This window comes from Mustela nivalis (assembly GCF_964662115.1).
Source record: "Mustela nivalis genome assembly, chromosome: 8".
In the NCBI taxonomy this organism is placed as follows: domain Eukaryota; kingdom Metazoa; phylum Chordata; class Mammalia; order Carnivora; family Mustelidae; genus Mustela; species Mustela nivalis.
In genome coordinates, this window is record NC_139027.1 from 130,899,959 (window position 1) to 130,925,547 (window position 25,589).

General features: G+C 51.4%; 2 protein-coding genes and 1 long non-coding RNA gene across 7 annotated transcripts in view; 1 reads left to right on the plus strand and 2 right to left on the minus strand.

Moving 5' to 3' along the window:
- Window positions 1–1,890: 1,890 nt before the first annotated feature.
- Window positions 1,891–18,871, minus strand: OCSTAMP (osteoclast stimulatory transmembrane protein). Of its 2 annotated transcripts, XM_082744773.1 has the most exons (6): window positions 17,820–18,871; window positions 8,283–8,320; window positions 7,686–7,780; window positions 6,725–6,901; window positions 4,107–5,109; window positions 1,891–2,790 (listed from the first exon to the last, which is right to left on the minus strand). In XM_082744773.1, exons 3-6 carry the CDS (start codon window positions 7,727–7,729, stop codon window positions 2,335–2,337), a joined length of 1,680 nt encoding a protein of 559 aa, XP_082600899.1. In that variant the 5' UTR covers window positions 7,730–7,780; window positions 8,283–8,320; window positions 17,820–18,871; the 3' UTR covers window positions 1,891–2,334. The 2 variants fall into 2 exon arrangements, with proteins under 2 accessions (XP_082600899.1, XP_082600900.1); XM_082744774.1 differs by lacking the exon at window positions 6,725–6,901.
- Window positions 10,651–14,718, plus strand: LOC309871604. The gene is made up of 2 exons (XR_014315367.1): window positions 10,651–12,834; window positions 12,885–14,718. It is a non-coding gene; the product is annotated as an uncharacterized lncRNA (long non-coding RNA).
- SLC13A3 (solute carrier family 13 member 3) overlaps window positions 14,243–25,589 on the minus strand; it is a 69,554-nt gene continuing 58,207 nt past the window's right edge. For all 4 annotated transcript variants that reach the window (XM_082744770.1, XM_082744769.1, XM_082744771.1 and 1 more), the window contains 3 exons: window positions 21,758–21,919; window positions 19,259–19,396; window positions 14,243–15,981 (listed from right to left, as the gene is read on the minus strand). In XM_082744770.1, coding sequence (XP_082600896.1) covers window positions 15,805–15,981; window positions 19,259–19,396; window positions 21,758–21,919 — 477 coding nt within the window. In that variant the 3' untranslated portion in view covers window positions 14,243–15,804. The remainder of the gene's footprint in view (window positions 15,982–19,258; window positions 19,397–21,757; window positions 21,920–25,589) is intronic.

Genomic DNA, 25,589 nt, shown 5'->3' on the forward strand with positions numbered 1-25,589 from the left:
GGCTTGTGACTCACAGGCACGGGCTGCTTAAGTTGAAACACTTGCCTGGGAATATATCTCCTCCTGCTCTGTGGCTTTCCCTTTGGCCACCAATCTGGCCCACAGCAGGCTGCTTCCAGTACCTAACCATTCCCTTCTGCAAGCCCCAGATCTTTAGGAAGGAGCCGAGGACAGAGAGCACTCAGTCCTACCTCCAGGGACCTGGACTTCGATCGAATTTTCACTGAGGGTTTACTCGGTACCAGGCACTGCTTCAGGTACCGGAAATACTGTGGAGAAACAGACACAGAGTATGGAGTTCACACTCTTGCGGGACGATATATGAAACTGATAGCAAGTAACAAAGAGATAGCTAAAATCTAGAAATGCATACGTAAGCTAATAAAGGATATGGATAAGAGTATTTACAGAGGCGAGATAACAATTTGATATGATAGATTGGGGTCAGCAAACATTTTAGTTAAAGAGCCAGATAGTAAATATTTCAAATTTTAGGGGGCTGCACAGTCCCTGTCTCAACGACTCAAACCTGCCATCAGCGGAAGCAGCCAGAGCCAATACTTAAACTAATGGGTGTGAGGCAACGTTCCAATAAAATTCTGTTCACAAAACCAGGCAGCAGGCCAGATTTGACTCACAGATTGTAGCTTGTCCTCCTGTGATGGAATGAAACTGTCTTGGATGGGACCATATGAGATGGAGTGGTCAGGGAACGCTTCTCTGAGGAGGAGACAGTTGAGCTAATCCCCGAAGGATGCAAAGAAGCTTTCCATGCCAAGTCTTGAAAGAAGTGTGTTCCAGGATGTGCGGACAGCAAGAGCCGTGTCCTGAGGTGCAAACCAGCCCGGAGCTTCTGGGGAGTTTAAGCCCATGCAGCCCAGGCATAGTGAGGGAGGGAGAGGTTGGCTTGAGCTGGGATTTGTGATCCACAGTGCATCATCGTCCGTCAGGGTCCTGGCAGGAAAGAGATGGTAGTCCTAAAGGGGAAATGAAAGAGAGTTTAATGAAGGTGCAGAGGTGGAGGCTTGGTAAAGGGAAGGATGGTGAGGATCTCAGAGACGAGCACCTGTGGAAGCTGTACCGTTCCAGAACCCAGGGACATCTACAGCCACCGTGGGGGGGCGGGGCACCCAGCCAGACAGCAGCTGCGGTTGCCCACGATGGAGTGTGGCCTCTGCCAAGTAGCCCAGAGGGGCTGCAGGAGCAAATATCCTGACATCTCTCTCCTCTCTCACTTTGAAGATTTTCTTTGTCAGAGAGAGAGAGAGAGAGAGAACGCGCACACAAGCAGGAGGAGCGGCAGGCACAGCCGGCAGAGGGAGAAGCAGGCTCCCTGCCAAGCAAGGAGCCCTATACGGGACTCAATCCCAGGACCCTGAGATCATGACCTAAGCCGAAGGCAGTGGCCTAACCCACTGAGCCACCCAGGCGTCCCTCCTCTCACACTTTGGATCGCTAGCCAGTACCTCCCATTGGCTGAGCCCAGCTAGAACTCAGAGGCCAGGGGAGCCAGGGTGATACAGTTCATGGAGGTAAGAATTCCCGGGCTAGAGAAGGGCAGAGAATGATCTGGAGGGGGCAACAGGGAATACCAAGCCCATGGGGCAGAGAGCTGTGGTTTTACTAGAATTTCGATGGGGAGGCAGTTGCTGGATAAAATATGGATGGCTTCGTCCCATTTGAATTTCAGATAAGCGACAAATACAGGTTTAGAATAAGTTTGTTTGGTATAAGAATGTCCCAAGGGTATACTTAGACTAAATCTGTATTTATTATTCATCTGAAATTCAAATGGAGTCGGGTGACATGTATTTTTATTTGCTAATCCTTGGCAACTCTGGATGGGAAAGCCCCAGCGGAATTTGAAACAAAAGAGTAACATAATCGAATTTAGGATTTAATCAATACTCCGTTTATAAAATCAAGAAAAGTTTAGACGGCTAAATGTAAGAGGATTCGGGGGATGTATGAGTAAGTTCCAGGAGCATTTAGATACATTCACTAAGTAGAGTTTCCATACACTAGGGAAAGCAGTGTGTGCAGAAGAGAGCGCAGGCTGACCCCCAGCTTCCTGGGGGGAGGGAGGAACCTCGGGCGGTCTCTGCACTTGCTGGTCTTCACTGTGCAGAGGCCTTTACTGCTTCTTCAAGCCTGCTGTGCCCAGTATTACATTCCTTCCTTTCCACAGCCGCACATGGAAAGTAGGTCACGTGGGTGGTTATTAGGTCAGTCACTATGCAGGTGTAGAAACGGGCGCTCAGAGAGGTGAAGTCGTCTACCCGAGGTCACACAGAAGGCAGCAGGAGGACCAAGGTCTGTGCGGCTTCCAGACTCTTAACCCTCTGCCGCGTGCTCTTGGTTCCTTCCAGTGGCCAGCGTGTGGTCGGCCTGTCTATCCAAGCTGGGTTCTTGCTGGTAGACCGGGGTCCGAGAGCGGGAGGGAGGCCCCAGGGGCGGCCGCTGGCCTCCGTGCCTCTCATATCTGCGCTGGAGCCGGGTGTGCAGGTGGCGGACCCTCCTTGCCTCCTGGGCGGAGAAGAAGGAGGCGGCGATCGTGTGCCGCAGGCGCCGGGCATAGGTCTCCAGCAGGACGGTGGCTCCAGCCGCCAGCTGCAGGGCCCCGGCAGTCAGGCAGGCAGTAGTGTGGGGGCTCTGGGCGGGCAGCAGCGGGCAGCCCGGGGAGGTGAAGCGGAGCTCCCACTGGAAGGAGCTGTGAGCGGAGAGGTAGGGGCTCTCCGGAGGTGGCTGGTTGAAGAGGAAGAAGACGAAACCCAGGACTGTGTATCTGGCCTTCAAAGAGGAGAAAAAGGCCAGGTCAACAGGCGGACACTGTGGCCATTCCCTGTCCCCCACCCCCTGTGGCCGCCTGCCCCCTCTGCAAAACGGGCACAGAAGTAGCCCAGCCTCCGGCCTCCTGGGCACTGATGAGCAGCAAACGACATCAGGAACCTGAAGCGGACTTTCTGGCAAGCAAAAAGCACGGTGCAAATGCTATTTTTATTATCACGTTCGGAACAGAACGCTTTAGAGAAAACAAATGGGTATTGTGGGTATTTTCTCTTTGCTAAGCCCTTAGCGAGTAGTTCAGATGTCTTTCTCATCAAATAGGCACGCTCCTCTGAGGTTGAGCCCGAATGCCTCACTGAAAAGATGGGCAGCCTAAAGTCACACAATGATGTGGCCAGGCCAGGGGTTCTGTCCCAGCCAAGGCAGGTCCCAATATCCTGCTTCTAAGAATTAGGCTCTGCTCTTCCCTCGGGGCGTACAGTAGCAGGTGTGGGGAGGCAGGGAGGTCAGAGGTTGACCATTCAGACTTTGGAGCCAGACCTTTTCGGTTGGATCCTAGGTTCTGGCCAAGACCCGCTTCTCCACCGGGCTCTGCTCAAGGGGGCTCATGGAAGTATTTTATTTTCTTTTAAAATCAGAAAAAAGAAACGAACTTAAAAGTTGAAGAATCCGTTTCACTTCAGAGATCATACAGTCCCTGATACACCTATCAGCTTCCGTCGACTTCTCTGACACAGCCACAGGCCTCTATGTAAACAAAAGACACGGCTGTGTTCTAAGAAAACTCACTTTACGAAACCAGGAAGCCGGCGGGGTTTGGCGCAGGGGCCACAGTTGGCAAACTCCTGATCTAGATCTTTCGTAAGCCCTCCTCCCCTCTGATGCATTCAGCCGCGAGTTGTTCAGCGCGGTGAAGTGACTAGACCTCTCCTGGGTGCTTTCACAGGGGACCACATGTTAAGACTCACAATAGGCTGGCAGGCTGAGGAGGGTCCATCCAGTTCATATAAGTGGGGAAAATGAAGCTAGGACACCTTGCCACTTAGGAAAAGAGTGACCTGGGGGGTCAAACTCTTTCCAAGCCATTGGGTATCTGGGTCCTCATCTGCCATAGGGGTGAGATTGGGACCCATTACACTGAGCAGTACTGGGAACGAAATGAGTCTGTCTGCCAATGCCCCAGGGTTCCCCTAGCTTCTCCAAGGACTGGGGCTTGGAGGCAAATAATATTAAATTGCAAATCAAGCAGTTAACACACCCCGCCCCTTCCTACAAGGAAATGACTCTACTCCTGGCACGGGCACTGGCACTGCACTTACATCATACTTGACTGTGAGCGTGATGGGCACGGCAGGCAGCTTCTGAGCCCAGTCCACGGCCGCCTGAGCCAGCAGAAAGGCCACGTGGTCTGTGGCCACCATCACAGCTGTGACCATCAGGAACAGCGAGAGCAGCCCCAGCCTCAGGAGACAACTCAGCAGCTCCCCCTGGGACAGCCTCGGCCGGGCGGCCCAGAGCAGCCAGGTTGGTGGGGAGGCCACCAAGTACGTGGCCTGGGTTTCCGCCAGCTGCCAAGCCAGCTGCCGGGTCACGTAGATGTTGTCAAACCGCAGATTGGTCAGGTAGCGATGGAGATACCAGCCCGAGTCCACCAGGAGGCCCAGCATAAAGAGCCCGGCGACCACCTGCTGGGTTCCGAGCACAGCTGCCCGGGCCAGGGACTCCAGGCTGGAGAAGTCCTCCAGCACCTGCCGAGTGACCCTGAGCATATGAAGCCGGAACACGGAGCCGTTGCCCTGGGCCTGCAGGGTCAAGCCGTGGCTGCCCGCGTGCCTGACAGGGCCCAGAGCCCTGGACGCTGCGTGAAGCTGGTGAGTGGTATTGAGCAGACTCTCCAGGGAGCCCTCGGTGACGCATCTCAGCACCTGTCCCGCTGCGCCCATGTTGGCTAAGACGTTGGGCACCACGGCGACACCCAGGGTGGCTGTGCTCCAGGAGAGGAGCAGGCGGCGGCCCTGCTCCATGCCCAGGGTAGGGATGCTGAGTGCAAACAGGCAGCGAGCCGGGGGCACCAGGCCCAGCACTAGGAAGACCAGGAGGCCCCAGACGATGGCCACTGTGGCGGAGGGTCCTGGAGGGTAAAGCAGCAAGGACACCAGCCAGTGGTGGGTCAGACCCGCAGCAGCGACAGCCAGGGAACTGCACAGCAGGAGCTGGGTCAGCAGGTGGCCACAGCTGGTTGGGACGGGCTGAGAGAAGGCGACCCAGGCGGCCTGCAGGGGGTGGAGGGCCTTGGAGAGCAGCAAGTGCCAGGACTTGCACCTGCACACAAGGAGATGGGGGGGGCACTTTCAGGAGGATGAGGGGTTGGATGTTGGCTCAATGCCCCTGATCCTCAAAACCCTTCCTTTGCTAATGGGCTGCTTGAGCCCCAATGGTTGGCACTCTTCCCCCATGGGTCAGACCCAGCAGCTCACCCTAAACCCACAGGACCCAAGCTGAGCTAGTCAGAAGCTGCCCCAGGATCAGCCTCCCTGGGCTCATTAGGGAAGAGCCCAGTTCCGGGGGATGTGAGGATGGATGTCCGGGCTGCCTGTGTCCATATCGCCCCAGAGAATGAAAGAATTGTGGAGAGAGAGAGAAGTACAGATGAGGGAGAATAAGAAAGAGACAAAATTTGGGAGATAGAGACACCATTTCCCATGAATGCACAGTCTTGGCTGGCTTCCTGTGTGACCCTGGACATTCCTTCTCTGTGGACCTGGGTCTCCTCTCTGATTCGGAGGCGTGGGGAGTGGATCTGCTGAACACTCAGGAACTTTTCTACACTGTTGTCCTTGTATTTATTAAACAACTACTATATCCTCACCACTGGAGACACAGGAACGATGGGGAACGAGAATCCCTGTCCTAGAGGCTGCGTGAAAGCGGGATGGCAGAGGAATTAGTGAGAAGAGGATGGGTTCTAGATACATTCTGTTGGAGGAGCCAACATGACGGGCAGTCTGATTGGCTGCGGGAGTGAGAGGAAGTGGGAGGTCAAGGATGACCTTGAGGTTTGGTGCGTGCGCCACTGAATCCCCCCAGGTGTCGTCCGAGATGGGAAATGAATGACGTGTAAAATCATTGATTTATAGATGACGTTAAAGCCATGGGGCAGGAGGAGACTCCTTGGGACGCTGTGTTGGCAGGAAGGAGAGACACTGGAGGGCAGAGCCCTCGCCCCAGGCTGGGAGGCAAGAAGGAGGCTGGGGAAGCCGGGCCAGTACAATGTTCCAGCAAGAGGGGAGCGGCCACGTATGTCAAAGGCTGCTGAAGGTGAACGAGCTGAGGACCAAGCAATGACTATTGGATTTACCCACGGGGAGGTCCCAAGGGCAGCTTGGTGGCACCTCAGGCCAAAACCTAACTAGAAGGGGACTGGGAGAGATAGGAAGGAGTGGAATGTGAAACATGAACGAGCCAAGTCACGTTTGCAGTAAAGGTGTGCAGACGGGGTGCCATGGCCGCTGGTCGGGTGGGACCCTAAATTTGCAGGTGGGAAAGCCAATCAAGAAGGGGGCGCGGATGAAGGGGAGGCCCCCTGCAGTGATCTTTCAGGCAGTGGCAGCGGGGAAGATGGGCAGCGCAAAAGGGGAGGGGTGTGACGGGCAAAGTGTGGGTGCCTACGTCTCAGTTCTTCCGACGCACGACAGAACCGTGGTGAAGGCACGGCCTCCAGACCGCCTGGGTTCAAATCTCTGCTTCACCACTCACCATCTGTGCGACCTTGGTCAAGTTGCTTAATCTCTCCGTGCCTCAGTTTTCTTACTTCTGTAAGACATGTAACTCCTGTCTGTAACAGGGGGGAATAGAAGAAGCCCCTCGGTGGGTCGCTCTGTGACTGAGACAGAATGAGGAGCAGGTCAGTGGTTATCTGTCATGAAAGCGTCAATACCTCAAGGGGAGGGACGTGGTCTCTTTTGCTCGCTGATGTAGCCTAAGTGCCTGGAAGAGAGTCCGGCATGTAGCTCCCTCAACACTTGTAGGCTGTGGTAGGATGGCTTCTGTTTGCTCAGGGCGGCAGGAAAGCGAGGTCGGCAGATGGAGAGCAAGCTGGAGGAGGCAGTAGAACCTTGAAGAGGGAGGAGAGGTTGGAGAATAGTTGTGCAGGAGGTTGGGAGAGTTAATGAACCAGGGCAATGCCATCCGAGCTGGGCAGCACCAAGGACCCATTTGTGGTCAGAGATGATGAATTATGGCCTTTCTGGCCCCTGAGGGCATTTTTGTTTAGGACGGAAACCTCTTACCTATTGTATAATGAGTATTTGGGACACGGTAGCCGTTAAAAGAATAGCAAAGAATACAACGGATAGGGGAAGGGAAGCCATCTGTAAGCCATACCGGAGGCCAAGGCTTGGGGGGGTGTTGGGAATGACAGGGAAAGCCACTGCCATTGGCTGAGTGCTTACTCTGAACCCAACATGATGGCTAGCCCTGTGTGTGCATTTTCTCATTCAATTCTTTTTTTTTTTTTTTTTAAGATTTTATGTATTTGTTAGAGAGAGAGAGAGCACAAGCAGGGGGAGCGGCAGGCAGAGGGAGAGGGAGAAGTGGCCTCCCCTGCAGAGCAGGGAGCCTGATGTGGGGCTCGGTCCCCAGACCTTGGGATCGTGACCCGAGCTGAAGGCAGATGCTTAATGACTGAGCCACCCAGGTGTCCCTAAATTCAACTATCTTGTAGGCATTGTTACTACTCTCATTTACAGATGGGGAAACTGAGGCTCAAAGAGGTGGCGTTTATCCAAGGTCACACAGCTGGGGAATGGCAGAGTTTGAGGCTAGGCTCATACCCATGGTGCCTGACCCCTGATCGCTTTCTTGCCTGTGGTCCCAGGGTCCGGGGTCTGCAGACCTACCCGGTCCTGGCGAGGTGCTCAGCTGTCTCCCACAGGTCCCTCATGTTTCCTGAATGGCCGTGGATCTGGATCAGAGCAGGCAGGCTCGAGCAGTGCTGGCAGGTGGAGAGGAAGTGAGGCAAACTGTATTCTCTAGAACTTGGGGAAAACCCTGTTGCTTCTGCTTTTTTGGCCCTTAATTAAGCCCTCCTGGTGGCTTTGCCCTGCCCCCCCCGGGCCCACCTCCCAAGGGGTTGGGCAAGTGCCTCATCGCCTTCCGGCAGGCAGGGGCGGGTGGAAGTGTGGGAGGAAAGAGCCTTTTCCAAGCAGTTAATCTGTGATCCTGAGAGCAGGAAGGGAGAATGTTCCCATTTTACAGAGGAAGAAACTGAGGCTCAGAAAAGCCCTCCTGCTTATTAGTGGTAGAGTCAGGGCTAGAACTCTGCTTTGCTTCCCCTTACCCTCCGCTTCCACAGTTGTGTGCCCCAAGAGGAGCCTGATCCCCAACTCTGAGCGGTGGGAACGCACAGGAGATCATTGGACCTCCGCTCTTTTAAGCATAGTGGCTCTGGTCCCCCCTCTAGCTGGCTTTCTGTCATTAGCTCTGTCCCTCCTTACCTGTGTGACCTTGAGGAGGTGACCCCATCAGTTTCCTCCTTTTAAAAGAGAGGAATGATAATAACAGTTAACACTTAGGGCACACTTGGCCAGTATCAGACATGCTTCTCAACAGCTCTATTTGAATTCCCTGAATGCTTATTTCCAACAACCGTTTGTGGTAGGTATTGCTATTTCCACTCTTCAGTGCAGCAAACTGAGAACCAGAGAATTAAGTAGAGACATAATTTAGAGCCAACAGTCTTGCCCCAGAGTGGACTGGTCAGCCGCTGGGCTCTACTGGTGTGGAGGGAAGGGTTCACAAGGCTCGTGTTACCTTCCCATGCATCTGGCACTGCAAACAGCTGGCGCTTAATAAGTGTGAGGTCCCTGCATGCAGCAGTCATCGCCTGGCAGGTACACCTCTGGGCTGTTGGAAAGCCGGTCCCTATCTGGAAGCAGACACTCCACCCCAGCATCTCTGTGCTCTCACTGCCAGTAGGCTACCTCCTCCAGGAGCCTTCTGCTATGCCCCCAGGCCTCCACCCTGCAGGATGGATGGCTCAGCGAGGAAGGGCACCTAGATGGTGTTCCAGACTCCCCATCCTTTCCCTTTTAAGGACATGTTGCCTGGGTCACTTGCTCAGGCCTGAAGGAGGGTACTCTGCGGCCCAGAGAGGGGAAGTGACATTCTCACAGTCACACAATCCAATGAGACACACCTGTGACCCTCTGAGGGCCTGATCCCTTTCCCAGATCCCAAACCCCTCCAGGAAGCCAGGTCAGACACCAAGTCTGCAGAGAACTGAGCACCCAGAGTAGACGGGGAGCTGGAAACCTGGGCGCCTGCAGAGGCCAGCCAGTTAAGGCAAGGAGCAGAGCAGACCAGCCAGAAACAGCATGAAGTGCCATGGGTAGACCCCCTCGAAAAGGACAGCTTCTACTCTGCTCCGGGTGAGAGTTGAAGCCCCTCGAAAAGAGGTTCAACATTACTACACCTTCCAGTTTTTCCAAGGATGCCAATCATTCCCTTTTTAATGTAAAATTTGCCAAGTTCTTAAAGCCCCCATTAAAAAAAAAGACCTCTGAGCAGGCCAATCGGAACAAGTCTGTGGGCCAAAGCCAGCACGAGGACTGCCAACTTCTAGTCTCTGCGGGAATCCTTGGTAGGGCTGGTGCTAGGGAGCGGGCTAGCTGCCCCTCTGAACCTCGGGGGCTCTGGGCCGGGGGTAGTACATCTGTATGTGAATGCCAGCTTACTTACTATGCTGTGTGACCTCAGATGAGACACTGTCCTCCTCTGAATTCGTGTGGGCTCTGGTCTCATGAAGAGACTAATACCTGCCTCTTAGGATTGTTTGAGGATTCAGTGAAATAAGTTAGGTAGAGCACCCAGTAAGTACATAAATACCCCTGCTCTGCTTTCTCCCCTCCAGGCTGACGGCTCTGCCTAAGGGAGCCCCTGGCAGCTCCGGCCTGAACCTCTGGTGAATGTGTAAGATTTGGGAGCTCGATGGCAAGGAAGGGAAAGGGCAGAAGATATTTTTGGCTTTTCTCAGCACATTTAGGCAGTTGCCTCTGCCTACACAAAGCTGGCCTGGCTTCAAATCCCACCACATCCGGAAGGGTCTTCTGAATCATCCAAAACAGCATCGGCTTTTTGAGGGGAATTTCTGGGTGGAGGATTCAGAACCATAAGACAGCCTAGGAAGAGGAAGTGGTAAGCCTTCATTCAGATCTAGGATCAGCTTGACTCCAATGACTCCAATGTTGGAGTCATTGAATTTTACAGCCTGTGGGCACAGAATATTGCCACCCTCCACTCAGCCTGGGAACACGGAGAGGTGGCTAAAATCTTGCCAAAAAGATAATGCTACCCAGTAGACACAGAATACGAGCTATATATATTAATACGAGCTATATAATTAAAAGTTTTCTAGTAGCTGCATAAAAAAGGAAGTTTATTTTTATAAATTTTTTATTCAACTTTCAGTAAGAGTTTTATTCAGCCTGATATATCCCAAACATTATCCACTCAAAACATAATCAATATAAAATTTATTAAGGGGATATAGTACCTTCATTTTTTTGTACTCAGTTTTAAAAATCTGGTGTTTTTAAAACAGAAGAGAGTCAGCGTAAGGCATTAAAGAGGGGTGGAGACTGTGGCAAACAAGAGAGTTCACCTCAGTTTGCGTTTTCCCACCACCGCTACTCAACTACAAACAGTTGTTGCCAGGTAACGATAGGGTCCCCTGTTGCCAGACTTTCTGGTCTTTTCTTTTCCAAGAGAAGCACAAATCAAGGTTTTGGTGTTTTTTAATCTTTTTAAAGAAGATTTTATTTATTTATTTGACAGAGAGAGAGATCACAAGTAGGCAGAGAAGCAGGCTCCCCACTGAGCAGAGAGCCTGATGTGGGACTCCATCCCAGGACCCTGAGACCATGACCTGAGCCGAAGGCAGAGGCTCAACCCATTGGGCCACCCAGGCGCCCCAACAAATCGAGATTTTAATGTGAAATTTTCTGAATTTAAAAATATTAGAAATAAATTAATAGTTTTTTTATTAAAGATTTTTATTTATTTGACAGAGATCACAAGTAGGCAGAGAGGCAGGGGGAGAGAGAGAGGAGGAAGAGGCAGGCTCCCTGCTGAGCAGAGAGCCCGATGTGAGGCTCAATCCCAGGACCCTGGGATCATGACCTGAGCCGAAGGCAGAGGCTTTAACCACTGAGCCACCCAGGCACCCCCAATTAATAGTTTAAAACTCATGAAAGGTGACCCCCAAATCCTGACTGTGTGCTGGATGCTGACCTGGGGACCACTAGGTTACAAACTCCAGTTGGGTCTAAACCTTCCCTGCCATGTTTCCTCACTTTGCCCCTCTAGACCCAGTCTCGACTCTTCTTCTCCCCTGAGCCCTGGGATTAGACCTGTCTGGACAGCCTCAAAGGACTCTCCTGCATTCTGGCTTCCATGGGTGCGATGGTTAGTTTTCTGTGTCAACATGGCTATTTGGTCAAACATTATTCTGGACGTTTCTGTGAGGGTGTTTTTGAATGAGAGTTTCATTTAGATTAATGGAGTTTGAGTGAATCAGATTGTTGCCTCATTATGTGGTGGGCCTCACCCAATCAGTTGAGGGTGCAGATAGAACACAAGATTGACTTCCCCTGAGCAAGAGGGAATTCTGCCAGCAGATTGCCTTTGGACTCTTGCCTGGGTATACATATGTATATATTCCATCCTGCTCGTTCTGTTTCTCTGGAGAACCCTTACTGATAAGTTTGGGTTTGGTCATGGAGTGTGCCAGCAGGAGAGCTGAGGGAGGGTGTAGAGAAAGGCACAGGGCAATTTCCCTCTTTCGAGTCATCAAGGGCTGTCTGTGCCCCAGGAGTAAAGGTGCCAGCCCCATGTGGGCTTCTGTCCCTCAAAGTCTCAGCTGGGAGGTTCTCCTCCTTCCCACCACCGAGGACTTGCATGGTTTCCCACATGGTTTCCCTTGCCCTCTGCCTGCACCTTGGACCTAGACCCATTACTAAGAGATCCTCAGATTGACTAGTCTGTGTGCTTACTATTGCCTTCTGAGACCCTGACTGTGCACTCTTCTTATCTCTCTAAAGTCCAAAACCTAAAGGACCTGCTAAGGTCTGTTATGGGTAGAGCCAGGAGTCCAAAGTGGCTCACAGAACTCCTCTTTCAGTGGCTTTTATTCACCTTGTTTTTCATCTATCATCAGTGCTTCTATCCTGCTGCCCACTTGACTGTAATTTCCTGATCTATGCACCAGAATATGTACCTGTGTATCCAAACCTTCCACATACCTGTTGTTCGTCACTTCTGCGGGTTACTGTTTCCCACAGTGCGCTGCCCCATGTTTCACTTCAACACCATCACCCCACCCCCTGCCATGAAGGTCACCTAGGTGGCCTCCAGCTCCTAGGTACTGCCAACAGCAGAGGCCTGAATATCCTCCTATATAACCTCTGTGGGGACCATGGGACAATTTTGCTGGGATATGAACCCAGAAGTAGGAAAAGTGGGGCCACAGGGAATGCAGGTAGCAAGTTCCCCGAATTACTGCCGTGTCACTTGCCAGGCTGATGGTAGGGGGTTATAGTCTCCTCCCATTCCACCATCACTTCTTGTCCCCTTGCTTAGTTTCCATTGGTCGGATTAGCGTGTTGTGGCATCTTGGTGGAACTTGCATCTGTCTAATTACAGGTGGGTTCAAGCATCTTTTTACTGAGCTCTGGCCATCTCAACACCCTGCTTCAAAATGCCACAGCCATATCTCACCCTCACCCTGCTTGCAGGTGTCACGGTAGGAGTCTTCCAAAGACAGTGGCCAAGCCTTCTCCCCTCTCTGTATGCGGATGCTATTCTCCTCATGAAGGAGTGGAACCTAGTTCCCTCCCCTTGGACCAGGCCAACTTTTGACTTGCTTTGATCAATAGAGTGTGACAGGGTTGAATTCTTAAACTCCCAAGCCCAGACCTTCAGGAATCATGTAGCTTCTGTTTTTTGCCTTCTGAGAAGCCCACTGTCAGGCTCAGAGGTCTGGGCTGACAGGCTCCATGGTCTGGTCTGGAGGCTCCATGGTCATTGTGACATTTAAGCAGGCTCCATGGTCTGGTCTGGAGGCTCCATGGTCATTGTGACATTTAAGCTCCAGCGAAACTCCCGGCTGAGTGGCCCTGGCCACACCACGTAAAGCAGAGAAAAAAACCATCCCTGCAGAGCTCTGTCTAAATGCAGAAACATGGCGCGCTGGGGTGGCTCAGTGGGTAAGGCGTCTGACTCGCAATTTCAGCTCAGGTCATGATCTTAGGGTCGTGAGATCGAGCCCCATCGGGCTCTGAGCTGGGCATGGAGCCTGCTAAAGAGCCTCTCTCCCTCCTCTCCCTCTCCCTCTGTATCCCATCCCCTGCTCAAAGTCTCTCTCTCAAAAAAAAGTTTTAAAATGCAGAAACATAGGCCAATAAGTTGCTGTGTTCTGTATAGCCACAGGAACTCAAACAGGTGTTTTGCTTTGTGTTTGTTCTTTCTGACCTCTTGTATTCCAGACCAGAATGTCATGTATATTTCCAATGAAATACCACCCCTGCCACCTACCTTCCTCCCAAGCCATCATGAGCACGTGACTGACTCCTTCTGGTCTCAGTCTAATGCCACCTCCTCAGAGAAGTCCTCCCTGACCACCCTGGTTGAAGTGGCTTCTGAGTCAGTTTGTCACATTGTCCAGTTTCATCTTTTTCTTAGCCCATATCATGACCCAGAGTCATTTCATTTACCTGCCCGCTGCCTGTTTCCTCAGCTAGCACGTAAGTTCCATGTGGACAGGGACAGTGAATGAGCACACAGTCAGGTTTTAAATAAATATTGTTGAATGAATAAGGAGTGAGCAAAGAAATGAATAGGACAGACTCTGGATCAGAGGGCCAGATTGCTTTCTTATAAATTCTGGTATAGACTCATTTATCGAATATTTCCTGACCACCTGGTATGGGCCAGAAACCATTCTAGGTATCAGAGTTATGGCACTCAACAAAATAAAGTTTGTATTCTGACAAGCTGGTATTCCAGAGGGAGCGTAAGTTAATAAAGAATAGAATACATAATCTAGGGGCCTGGCTAAACACTTAGAAGAAAAATAGAGCAGAGTAAGGAGATGGAGAGAAGAGAGGGCAAGGTTCTACACCAGATGGTCAGGGAAGAGCCTCTGGGGACGTGACATTTGAGCACAGACCTGAATAAAGTGAGGAAATGAGCACATAATTGCAAGCGAAGTGTTCTTGGTAGAGGAAACAGCATGTGCAAAGGCCCTGAGGCAAGGTGGTTTAAGCACATGGCTGGAGTGGAGAGGGGAGAGCAGTAAAGAAATAAAGTCAGGGAGGTCAATTCCATGGAACCCCCAACTCAGGAATTTGGGGCCCTAAAGCTCTCTTATGCCTAGAAAGCAAATAATCTATAGGCCCAGTGTTGATTAACACTCTTTATTTTATTACATTTTCAATCAGAAGTATTTGAAATCATGATTCATCTGGTTACAGGTCCCACGGGTTTCTCTATAAATGGACTTCTCCCGTCCCCTGTTCTCCAGGAGTGCATCTCCCAAGCCCTCTGGGCTGCGACTGTGACTTGATTACTAAAGTACTCACATGGGAAGAGGTAGAGCCCATCCTCCAACGTGGGGGCCTCTCCTCTCTCCTCCCTGCTGCTCCCAGGGAAACATCCATGACTCACTCGTGCCGTACTGAGTCTCTGGCTGCTGCTTGGGGATCATGGTCCCTCAGATGTGTAGGAAGGGAGACACGAGGCTTCCAGAAGCCCCATGGGCACCTGTCTGGTGCCAGGCTAGCGCTGGGCCAATCCCTTCACTTCTTGAGCACCCGCTGGGCCTGATACTGTGCCGTTCACTGGGGATACCCACGCGCTTCTGTTGGAAACGAGGAGGGATCAAGTCATCTAGGAAAGCCCCCGCCAGCCCCTGGCTCAGGAGAATCTCGGTTGACCTTCTCTGCAAAAGAGGGTAGGATATATTGCCTGCCTGAGAAATTTTACCCTGGCCTTTGATGGGGCCCCAGTCTATCTTTTTTTTTTTGTCATTCCTGAAAAACGTGGCCTTTGCTAATTAAACACCTTTACCCCTCTGGGGATGGATAAGAAAGGAAAGACCAGCTGCTGGAATCAGGAGTAGTGGGCAGTGACAAAGAGCAGCGACAAAAGCCCCCGTGGGCCACACGTAGGAGAGTCCTCTCTGGAAGGACAGTAGGGCCGGGGCTTGGCCTGACCCCAGAATTACAGTGAAACTGATTCAGACAGAAAAATCCTAAAAAGCTTGGGTAGAGATGTCAGCTGGGGGTTTCTAGAATGCCCCTGGTGTGCCGGGGCCCCCAGAAGCGCAGCGAGGGGGGTTGGCGCAGCCTCCCTGTCCTCAAGAGGTCATCTGTCCCTCCCCTGTCTCCAAGGATTGAAAGTGGTGTACTGGCAGGGGTCACGTTTAAACAACGGGCACAGAATGGGCATTGACTGAGCAGGACACACCACGGCTGTGAACACCTAGAACACTGCGGCCCCAAAAGCCTTCCTCTCCGAGGAAGGTGACCTTTAAAGGCAAGATGACCTCTCTGGAGGGTAACCTAAGGTAGGCCGTGGGGGATGTTAGCAGTGCCCATAGGAATCAATGCCCCCCTCCATTCCAACAGTTTAAGACAAATGCCATATTCCAGATTTGCTTCCTGTTGCTGGGATAGGGCGCTCTTGCATTCTAGCCATATAACAGCTCAGAGATAAAGGAGCTTATTTCTCTGGCAGCGGATCTGGGAGATGTCTGGGCCCTGACCTCCATGAAAGAGAAGGAGACCGTGTCCTAGATAATGAGCCTGTGGGCCCAAGTGGACCACTGGAGGTCACCCTTGCTTGCTGCATACTGGATCACAGAAAAGAACTGCCCAAGATCGTCCTTGTAGAGTCCTAGCAGCAGGTGATGGCAGAAGCCTTCTAAGAGGGCCCAGCTCGAAGAACGTCCTGAAGGGGGACTCAAAGGGTCTGAAATGTGTCGTTGGCCAAGGCGGATGGCAGTGCTGTGATGTTGGCTGAGTGGATGTCGGCCCAGTCTGGGAAGACGCCCAGCTGGAAGATGGTCTGTGCCCAAGTATTCATGGCCAAGCTGAGCAGCAGGACACCCATGAGGTTCATCAGGAGGCCTGTCCGTACCTGAAACAGACCCCCGATGAAGAGAGGGATCAGCTCAGAGCCCATTGTACAGGTGGGAAAACCCACGCTCAGAGTCAGGAACGTATTCACTCAAGATCTCCCAGCCGGGAAGTGATGGTGCCAGGACAGGGATCCAGGCTGCTGGGTGCCCAAGACCCTCCCACCTTGACGCTACCCTAGCCCGCCCCTCAGGGGCCATCCCTATGACACCCTTGAAGGGGGATCATTACTACTTCCGCTTTACAGAAGAGGAACATGGGGCTCAGAGAAGTTGGCTAATCCACATCACGCAGCATGAAAATAATCTGGTTTGATCACTAACACACATACACACTCACACACAACACACACACACACACACACACTCATACATGCTCACACCTATCCACCTTCCACGTCTACTGAAGGCTATACTTCTTTGTTGGGAAGAACTTGTCTCAAGGACATTTTGACCTTTTTAAGTAGCTAGAACAAGTCTGCCCGCTTGCTTTTCCCCCCGAGCTAACCTCTTTTGCCATTCATTCCAACCCGGCGCTGAAAATCTGTGGTTTTCCTGTCATTCGACCTTAGTATTGCTCAACTGTGAACTGTGCGGTGAGGGAGTCATTCACTCTCTTTTTAGTCTCCCTCTTTAAAATCTATTCCTCCCAGAGAAAGGTTCCCTTAGGTGCTATCCTGCCCTTAACGCTTCTCTCTTCCTTGCCAATTGCCCTCTTGAGCAAGCAAGGCATCCAGGCAATCGTTTTCAGGGTGAATGTAATTATTTTGCTTTTTTGTCTTTGCCTTTATTTTTAGACTTACCTTCTATGGTGTACGGTACCAGTTTTCCATATCCAGGTGTGTCAGAAACTCTTCTCTTAAAATAGTCTTACTTAAAGTGTTTTTAAGTGTTTTTAAGGGGCACCTGGGTGGCTCAGTCGGTTAAGTGTCTGCCTTTGGCTCAGGTCATGATTCCAGGGTCCTGAGACTGAGCCCCACATCGGGCTCCCTGCTAAGCAAGGAGCCTGCTTCTCCCTCTCCCTCTGCCCGCCGCTCCCCCTACTTGTGCTGTCAAATAAATAAATAAAAATCTTTAAAAAAAAAAAAACCCAAGTTGATTTAGGAGAACGGTCATCTCCATATTGCACAGATGGCTCACGGAAAGGGCATCAGTGATAAAGGGAATACACCCAGTGACAAGGTCAATGGCATTATGTTGTCCTGCCTCTGCTCTTGGAGGGTCTTCAAGCCCTGGCAACACTGGAGAATTGGAAGGGGACTGGCCAAATCTTTGGGGTGGCTGGGAGGAGGGCTGGGCTCCTGGGAGCCTGGCTCCAAGTGCCTGCTCTGTCCCGCATTCATCACGTGGACCGCCTAGGCCATCCCTCTCGGGAGCAGAGCCTGCAGGTGGGCACGTGGCTCCAGACAGGTGGGCGGCTCTGACAGGTGCGCCCCTTTGTGCCCCCTTGTCTCTCCATTTCTCTCATGGTCTCCTCGTTCTCAGGATGGCTGTTATGTCTGATCCCTGCCCTCTGGCCGCTTTCCCTAAGCCTCTCTGTTTCACACTCAGCCCCCCTCCACCCCGCCGCCAGAGTGACCTCAGAAGGCCAGGAGTCACGGGACACCTGGGTGGCTCAGTTGGTTAAGCGGCTGCCTTCAGCTCAGGTCATGATCCCAGGGTCCTGGGATCGAGTCCCGCATCGGGCTCCTTGCTCGGCGGGGAGCCTGCTTCTCCCTCTGCCTCTGCCTGCCTCTCTGTCTGCCTGTGCTTGCTCGCTCGCTCTCCCTCTGTCTCTGACAAATGTATAAATAAAATCTTTAAAAAAAAAAAAAAAGAAGAAGAAGGGCAGGAGTCAAACCTCGTCCCCGCAAAGTCGGGAAGAAGAAGTGACAACATTCTAGAAAGGCTCTCTCATGGCTGTTTTCCTGCCGGGCCCGTTTACTCATGTTCCATACTTGGCCTCTGAATTAGTTGAAGAAGGTCTGTTCCCACTTCAAGGGGGAAGCAAGAAAGTGAATCATTCTCTGAGTTCTGTCCTAGCCCCCAAACACCTGATAACATCCAAGAAGAGCCAGATCCCAGACACATGCCAGGACATCAGCTCCCAGCAAAGCCCCCGCTGATGCTGGCCTCCGGGCCGCACCTCCAGTGATTTGCAGAAGAGCATCTAGGGTGCCTGACTCTCCCTCTGATGGGAGCCAACCGAGGATTCCTAAAGGCACAAGGATGTTCCAACATAAACCCCAACCCCAAGCAATGATGAGACTCGTTCTCTCGTCTCTGAGTCTCTCTGTCACTCCGTCTGTGATTCTGTCTGCTACTCGTGCTATTCAATAAACTCTGTTTTCACTTTCTCTGGCTCACGTTTGATTTCTGTCCTGCATGAAGCCAGGGGTCCCTTGGCTGGTCCTGTGGGACGTTCCCCTGGGTTCCTGGACCCAACCTGCCTGCATCAATGGCCCCGCTCAAATCCCTCTAGAGTCCACCACTGTGGGCTGTGTAAGGTTCGGTCTGTGCCCTGCCCCTCGGCACCCTGCCCCTCCCCCAGCCCTCTGGCCTCATCCTCCCAACTGGGCTCCAGGCACCCCAGCCTCCTCCTTCTCTCTTGTTTGCTCTGTGACCTCTTTCTGTCTCTCACTCTGGCCTAGCCCCTCTCCTCCCTTCCCCTCCCGGTTTGTCCTGCCGGAGTCTGTGCGCCTGGAGAGACCGGACCCGGAACTGGTTTAAGCATATCACCCTCCTCCCTTCTTCCAGTTTAGGATTTGCATTCCCTGAGTGTCCCCAGGCCTCCAGTGGAGGGGAAGTGGCATCGGGAGGCAGGAGGGAGGGAGGGAGGAGTGGGGTCAGCAGGGGAGCGAGGGGAGAGGAAACACACTGGTGGATCCCCCCACCACCCCCGCCAAGCCACCACCCTGGCTTCGGCCTCAGCCCCCACCCCCACCCCGGGGGTGCAGCCTGCTTCCCCTCTCTCCTACAGATTCCAGGCACGGAGCAGTTGGCTGAACAAGTAAGAAAAGAGAGCACTGCCCCGAGAGAGAAGGAAGTCCCTTGTCCCCGAAGCAAACTCTGGAAAGTCCTCATTCAGGCAGTGTTTCCTGAAATTGTCTAAGCATAAGAATCGACCCAGAGTGTTTGCTGAAATGAACCTAGATATTCCTGGTCCCACTCCAGATGACTTATTCAGACACTGGAGGGGCAGATGGAGGAGCGGGAGCCGGGGTCCCCGCCAAGGCGTCTTGTCTAGCCCCTGCTGGCCACCCCCCTCTCAGGCCTCTGCTAGGACGAGCCCCGACTCACCATGTCTTTGACCAGCAGGTGTCCAGAGGCGAAGGCAATGGAGTTGGGGGGCGTCGAGACTGGGAGCATGAAGGCGTAGGAGCAGCCGACCGTGCCGGGGATCATCAAATACAGGGGGTGCACTCTCAGACGGATGGCCTGGTCCGGGTGCGGTGGGGGGGAGGGGACGACCAGGACAGGGCAGCGGCGAGGAGCCACCACAACAGATGGAGATGGTCGAAAGCCACAGCCACAGAGACGGAAAGAGACGTGACGACAAAGGTGTAGCAGCCGAGACCAATCACAGCGGACAAGGAGACGTGTTTAGACACACACAGACAGACATGCAGCCAGAAACGCAGATCCACGGACAAGAGCAGAGACAGACAAGAAGAGAACCCAAACCAAGGGACACACGGAAAAGATATTCCCCCAGGTTAGTGACATTCTGGGGGCTGCAAGCTTGGGTGGGGAAGATTTTTCTAGAACCTTCTCCACCCTGAGAGCACATCGTCAGACTGGGAGGACTTGCTAAGACCCAGCTTGCTGGCCCCACTTCCCCTAGAGTTTCTGATTCAGCAGGTCTGGGACAGCCCAAGGAGCCTGCATTCCTCACAAGTTTCTAGCTGAGCCTGGTGCCAAGAACCACGGCTCTAACACACCCAGTCCCCTGCCTGCTCCTTCCCTCAGTGGAACAGTCCCCACAGCCAGTCCCTGGCCACCTTTAGTGGGGGCCTCACCAGTTTTCAGAAGCACAGAGAGGTCGAGATAGCATCGACTGATAAGCATTTCCCAACTTCTAAGACTCAAATGCGTCTGTGTGTTGGCCTCATTCCGTGGCTGGCTCCTCACCTTGCCCAAAGGATGTCTTCATCTACAATGCCTGTTGGTCTCTCCTCTCTACTATCGAATTTAAGATAGGGCATTTTTTGGCCCCTCGAGGGAATTTTGATAACCCAAAGCATACACATTTTTCTCAAAAAGGGCTAAATTCACCCCCTGATGTGCAAAACGTTTTTGGTTTGGATGATAAGCACTGTTTGGAGCACCGTGTCATTCACTAGTGTCTTCTCCAGCAAAAGTTGCCCTGACAGACCTGGCAGGGTCCTCCCCGTCACCCTACAGCACCCTCATCTCTCTCAATCATCGGCTCCCTCAGATCCCGGGGGGTCTACGGATGGGGGTGTGAAATGGTGAGCTCACTCTGGAGGACAATTTGCCCACATCTAATAGAATTAGAGAAGCACATGCTTTTCAATGCAGGGGTCGTGTCTATGCATGGATCTAGATGGAATCAAAGGTTCCCAGACAAGGAAAGGTCAAGGGTGCCATTGTGGGGTCACAGAAAAGGCTGGAAGTGACCTATGTGTCCCTCCGTAGAGAGCCTCGATGGACCCACCGCTATCCACTTGTACCAGAATATCCTCTAGTCACTGAAAAAGGGTGAAGTGCATCTCTGTGTGTAACACAGTGTGAGCGCCATTACAAGTTCATGCAAAAATAAGCCAACTAAAACCCAAAACAAGGTGGCTCAGAGACGTGTGCCTGATCTATCACCAATGACACACGAAGCGTGTAGTTGCCACACTGATTTAATGAGATCAGTTCTGGAGTCTATTAAGAGAATCATATGGCTTGGTCTTCTTTAATCTGTTTAAATAGAAAACTCTGCTGATTGCTTGTAGCGTTCACCGGTTTTGAAATTCCGAACACAAACTCGATTTGATCACGACACATCATTCTTGTCCCGTGGTCCTGGATTTATTTTGCTATTTGCATCTTTGTTTACGTGGGAGATGGGGTTGTGACTTTCCCCCACTGCCTTGGCTGTCCTTCTTTGGTTTTGGTGTCTGGGTTTTGTTCACCTTATTCCTGGATTGAATGATTTTCTCCATTATTCTGGGCTCTAAAGTACTGTGAGTAAGGTGGGAGCTAGCTGTCTTTGCAGGCTTGCTAGTTCTCTCCTAGCCGACCTTCCGAGGACTGGCTGGTGATTTTTAGGACAGCGGTTCTCAACAGGGGATGGTTTTGTTTCCCCTACCAGGGGACATTTGCCAATGTCTGGAGACATTTTTGATTGTCACGATTTAGGTCAGTACTACTGCTACCTCATGGATAGAGGCAAGCATACAGGACAGCACCCCCCCCCCCACAACAGACCATTCTTTGGCCCCCAATGCCAATAGTGCTGAGAAACCTTTCTTGAGAGGGAGCTTAGAACTTCACCTACTGTTAGAATTTCTTCTGTGGTTATTTTTCTGCTCAGATTTCCTATTTCGTCTTAACCCACATTTGAAAATTTTATTTTCCTAGAAAAGTCTCTAAAGAAGAAAAGTTGGTATGCTTCAAAAGTATTTACTCTGAGCCTTTCTTAAAGAAGAAAAAAGAATCAGGGTCTGACACCTGCATGCATTTTGGAAGAGAACAAAGGCTTCTGTAGCTGGGATGGAGCTCTCGTGGCAGGGGACAGATTTCTGAAGCTACACCCCCCACCCCCGACTCTCGCCCCAGGACTCTCACCAGCTCTGCCAGCACCGGCAGGAAGATGATGATCGTGGCCGTGTTGCTGGCAAACTCGGTGAAGAAGGCGATGACGACGGTGATGAGCAGCACGGCCAGGGCGGGGGGCACGTTCTCCAGGGGGTGCAGCTGCCCACCGATCCACGCAGACAGCCCTGACTCCTGCGGGACACGCGGGGCATCTGTTCATACCCCCGTGCAGCCACAGCCATCATCCCCAGGGGCTGGGTCTGGGAGGGAGGTTAGGATGGACCCCAGTGGTGACAACAGTGACTACCAGGGCCACTGAGACTCAGAGAGGGTCAGCGACAGGTCCAAGGCTACATCTTCCTGCCGACGGGCACCAGCCTCTCTGCTTCTTCTTTTTTTTTTTTTTTAATTTATTTATTTGATAGAGAGAGATCACAAGTAGGCAGAGAGGCAGGCAGAGAGAGAGGAGGAAGCAGGCTCCCCGCTGAGCAGCGACCCCGATGCGGGACTCGATCCCAGGACGCTGAGATCATGACCTGAGCCGAAGGCAGCGGCTTAACCCACTGAGCCACCCAGGCACCAGCCTCTCTGCTTCTTGAGCTGCTCTCTACTCCAGCTCTAGGACCTAACTCCTGGATCCCCCAAATAACCCATTTGTCTCTAGTCCCCCCTGAGCTCCAACTGAAGTGAGAGGGGAAACAGGACCCTCTGTGGATGGTGATGAATGACAAAAATATTAACATGATCATGTATGCAAAAACATTCATGAGTTGTCTGATCATTATGTAATGATATATACAAGATATCCCATCTACCATCTATAAAACCTGTATCAGATATATGTTAAATGCAGCCCTAACAAAATGATCACCAACAATAGAGATATTTGTGAGTCATGATAAGGCCGATCCATTACGATGATAACATAATATTGTATTATTACTCATTTTAGCACAAGAATCATCATCCCTGAGGCTTTACGGTTTGCTTGGTACCTGCACGCCATTTCCTCATCAACCCCTCCCAGCCTTCCTGGAAGGCAGACATTTGTCTCTGTGTCACAGACGAGGAAACTGAGCCTGGTGAGTTTTTGTGACTTGCCTACGGTCCCCAAAAGTCATAATCTGAGATGTCTTTCACATTCAAGGGCATGTACTTCTCTCTCTCTCTCTCTCTTTTTTTTTTTTTTAAGATTGTACGTATTTATTTGAGAAAGAGAAAAAGCGAGCAAGAGAGAGAGAGAACGCAAGCATGGGTTGGGGGCAGAGGGAGGTGGAGAGGCACAGGGAGAAGCAGACTCTCCGCTGAGCGTGGAGCCCAGCATGGGGCTCGATCCCAGCCCCGGGATCATGACCTGAGCTGAAGGCAGACGCTTAACTGACTGGGCCACCCGGGCTCCCCACTGCTATGTACTTCTGTAAGCAAACATGGTCCTGCAAAGTTCCCTATCACTTGGGCACCATCCTCTGGACACAGCAGTCTGTCATGAAGAATGGTGATGGCCAGAGCTGACAACACCCTCCAGGACAGAGAAAGGACAAGTTAGATCATCCCCTCCCTGGCTCCGAACTCCACCCCTGCCCTCGGTGTTGCAGAATTAGCATCGTGCCCTCTCTGCTGACTTCTGCAGGAGTTACTCTATGTAGGAGTATTTAAATCAAATGTGTGCTTACCATAGCACTTTTAGCAACCCAGTATCCTTTGATATCATACACTTGGGTTTTTCAAAGAAATTGTATACATTTCTTTTATATTTGATGGAAAATTTACTGCTTATCTAGAACTTAAAATTTCATAATGGATTCTAGAACACAGCATACTGTTTTTATGTTTTTACATAAATAAAATACTACACTTGGGGGCGCCTGGGTGGCTCAGTGGGTTAAAGCCTCTGCCTTCGCCTCAGGTCATGATCCCAGGGTCCTGGGATAGAGTCTCGCATCAGCCTCCCTGCTCGGCGGGAAGGCTGCCTCCCTCTCCCACTACCCCTGCTTATGCTCCCTCTCTCGCTGTGTCTCTCTCTGTCAAATAAATAAATAAAATCTTTAAAAAAATACTACACTTGTCTCCAGAATTGACTTAAATGTTATCTCCAAGGAATGAATAATAAATGCTTAAAGATATTTTTCCCTAGAAGATGCTTTGTAAAATTTAGATGCTGCTTTTTGTCTGATAGCCTAGAAATGATGGCACATGGCAGAGTCAATGCCCCAGGCCTTCCCCAACCAGGGAACCCTTAAAGGGGAAAATGGGGCCACTGGTTTTTCCCAGAGGCCATAGGTCTGGCTAAGAGACTGATGGCAGTTGTGTGTGATTTAAGGGAGAGAGGCTGGAGAGAAGGAATATTAATGACTTGGATGAATGAGAAGCCAACTCTGGGTGGCAGGCTTCCAACCAACGTCCCAGCACACTCGGGTCCTTGGCTCAGCTTCTGCAACCACAGGGAGGTCTGGCAGCTTCAGGGGAAAGAACCCCCAATGCCTGGGGTTCTCTTGGGGACTCCCAAGGGCTTCCCCTGCCCTTTCCCATTCCCTTAGGTATTAGAAGCTCCATTTCCTTGGAAACACATGGTCCCACATTGTCCCAGGGACTCTAGAACCAGCAACAGGCCAGGTGAGAGGCCATGCTGCCAGAGGATGAAGAGAAAGGGCCCCAAAGTCAGCTTAGGATTATTCCTCACGTTAATCCTTCCTAGCTGTGTCATCCTGGACAAGTAACTTAACCTCTCTGTGCCTCAATTTCCTCATCTGTAAAGGCAAATATAACAGTGCCTGTTCCAGAAGGTTATTATTGGGAGAAAAGGAGCAAATCTACAAAAGCAGTCGGAAACCGCCCCAGTACGTGGTGAACCCCCAACATGTGCCAGCCATCATTACAAGTCACAAGATACCAGAGTTGGAAAAACACTCAGAAATTGCCCAGTGTGTTGGTTGTCAAACTGTGTTTCTTAAGGCCCTCAAAGATGTCAAGAAATGCCTGAGGCCCCACTGCAGGATGGGAGGGGAGAGGCTTGACAACTTGAAGAGCCTCATCAAACACAGTAGACTTGGCTGTGTGTATACAACTCTGTATAATAATTCCTAGGGAGAGAGCCAGTGAATTTGGTTCAAGGAAAGAAAAACGAGAGGACGTCATGTGCATGTGTGAACATTCAGACCACTGTACTGCTTATAAGCTGTGTGACTTTGGACAAATTGAGGAACATCTCTGTTCCTTGGTTTCTTTAGGGGGTTGTGGTCAGGATGAAACAAGTGCATGCGAAACATGGCAAGCACAGAATAGGATTCACTATTCTTATCTGACAAGCACTTAATACAGAGTTTACTCTGCACTGGGCACTATTCTAAAGACTTCGCTAATATAACTTATTTAATCCCTGTAACAACTCCATGAGGTAAGTTGTAAAATTATCTCCCATTTTATGGCTGAAGAAACTGAGGCAAAAAGAGGTGATGGCTGGCTGGAATAAATGAAATGACTTGTCCTAGGGTTGGAATTTTGAGCTTATAATCTAGCTCTTACTTCATTAGGCTACCTTTCCAATAAATGGCAATCATCATCATCATGGCCATCACCATCAGCCTCATCATCATCACCACCACCATTATCATCATCACCACCATCATCGTCATCACCACCATCATCACCTTCATCATTACCATCATCATCATCACCATCACCACCTTCATCATCATCACCACTATGATCACCACCATCACCATCATCATCATCACCATCACCACCATCATCACAATCACTACCACCACCACCACCATCATCACCACCATCATCATCACCATCATCACCACCACCATCATCATCATCACCATCACCATCATCACCACCACCATCATTATCACCA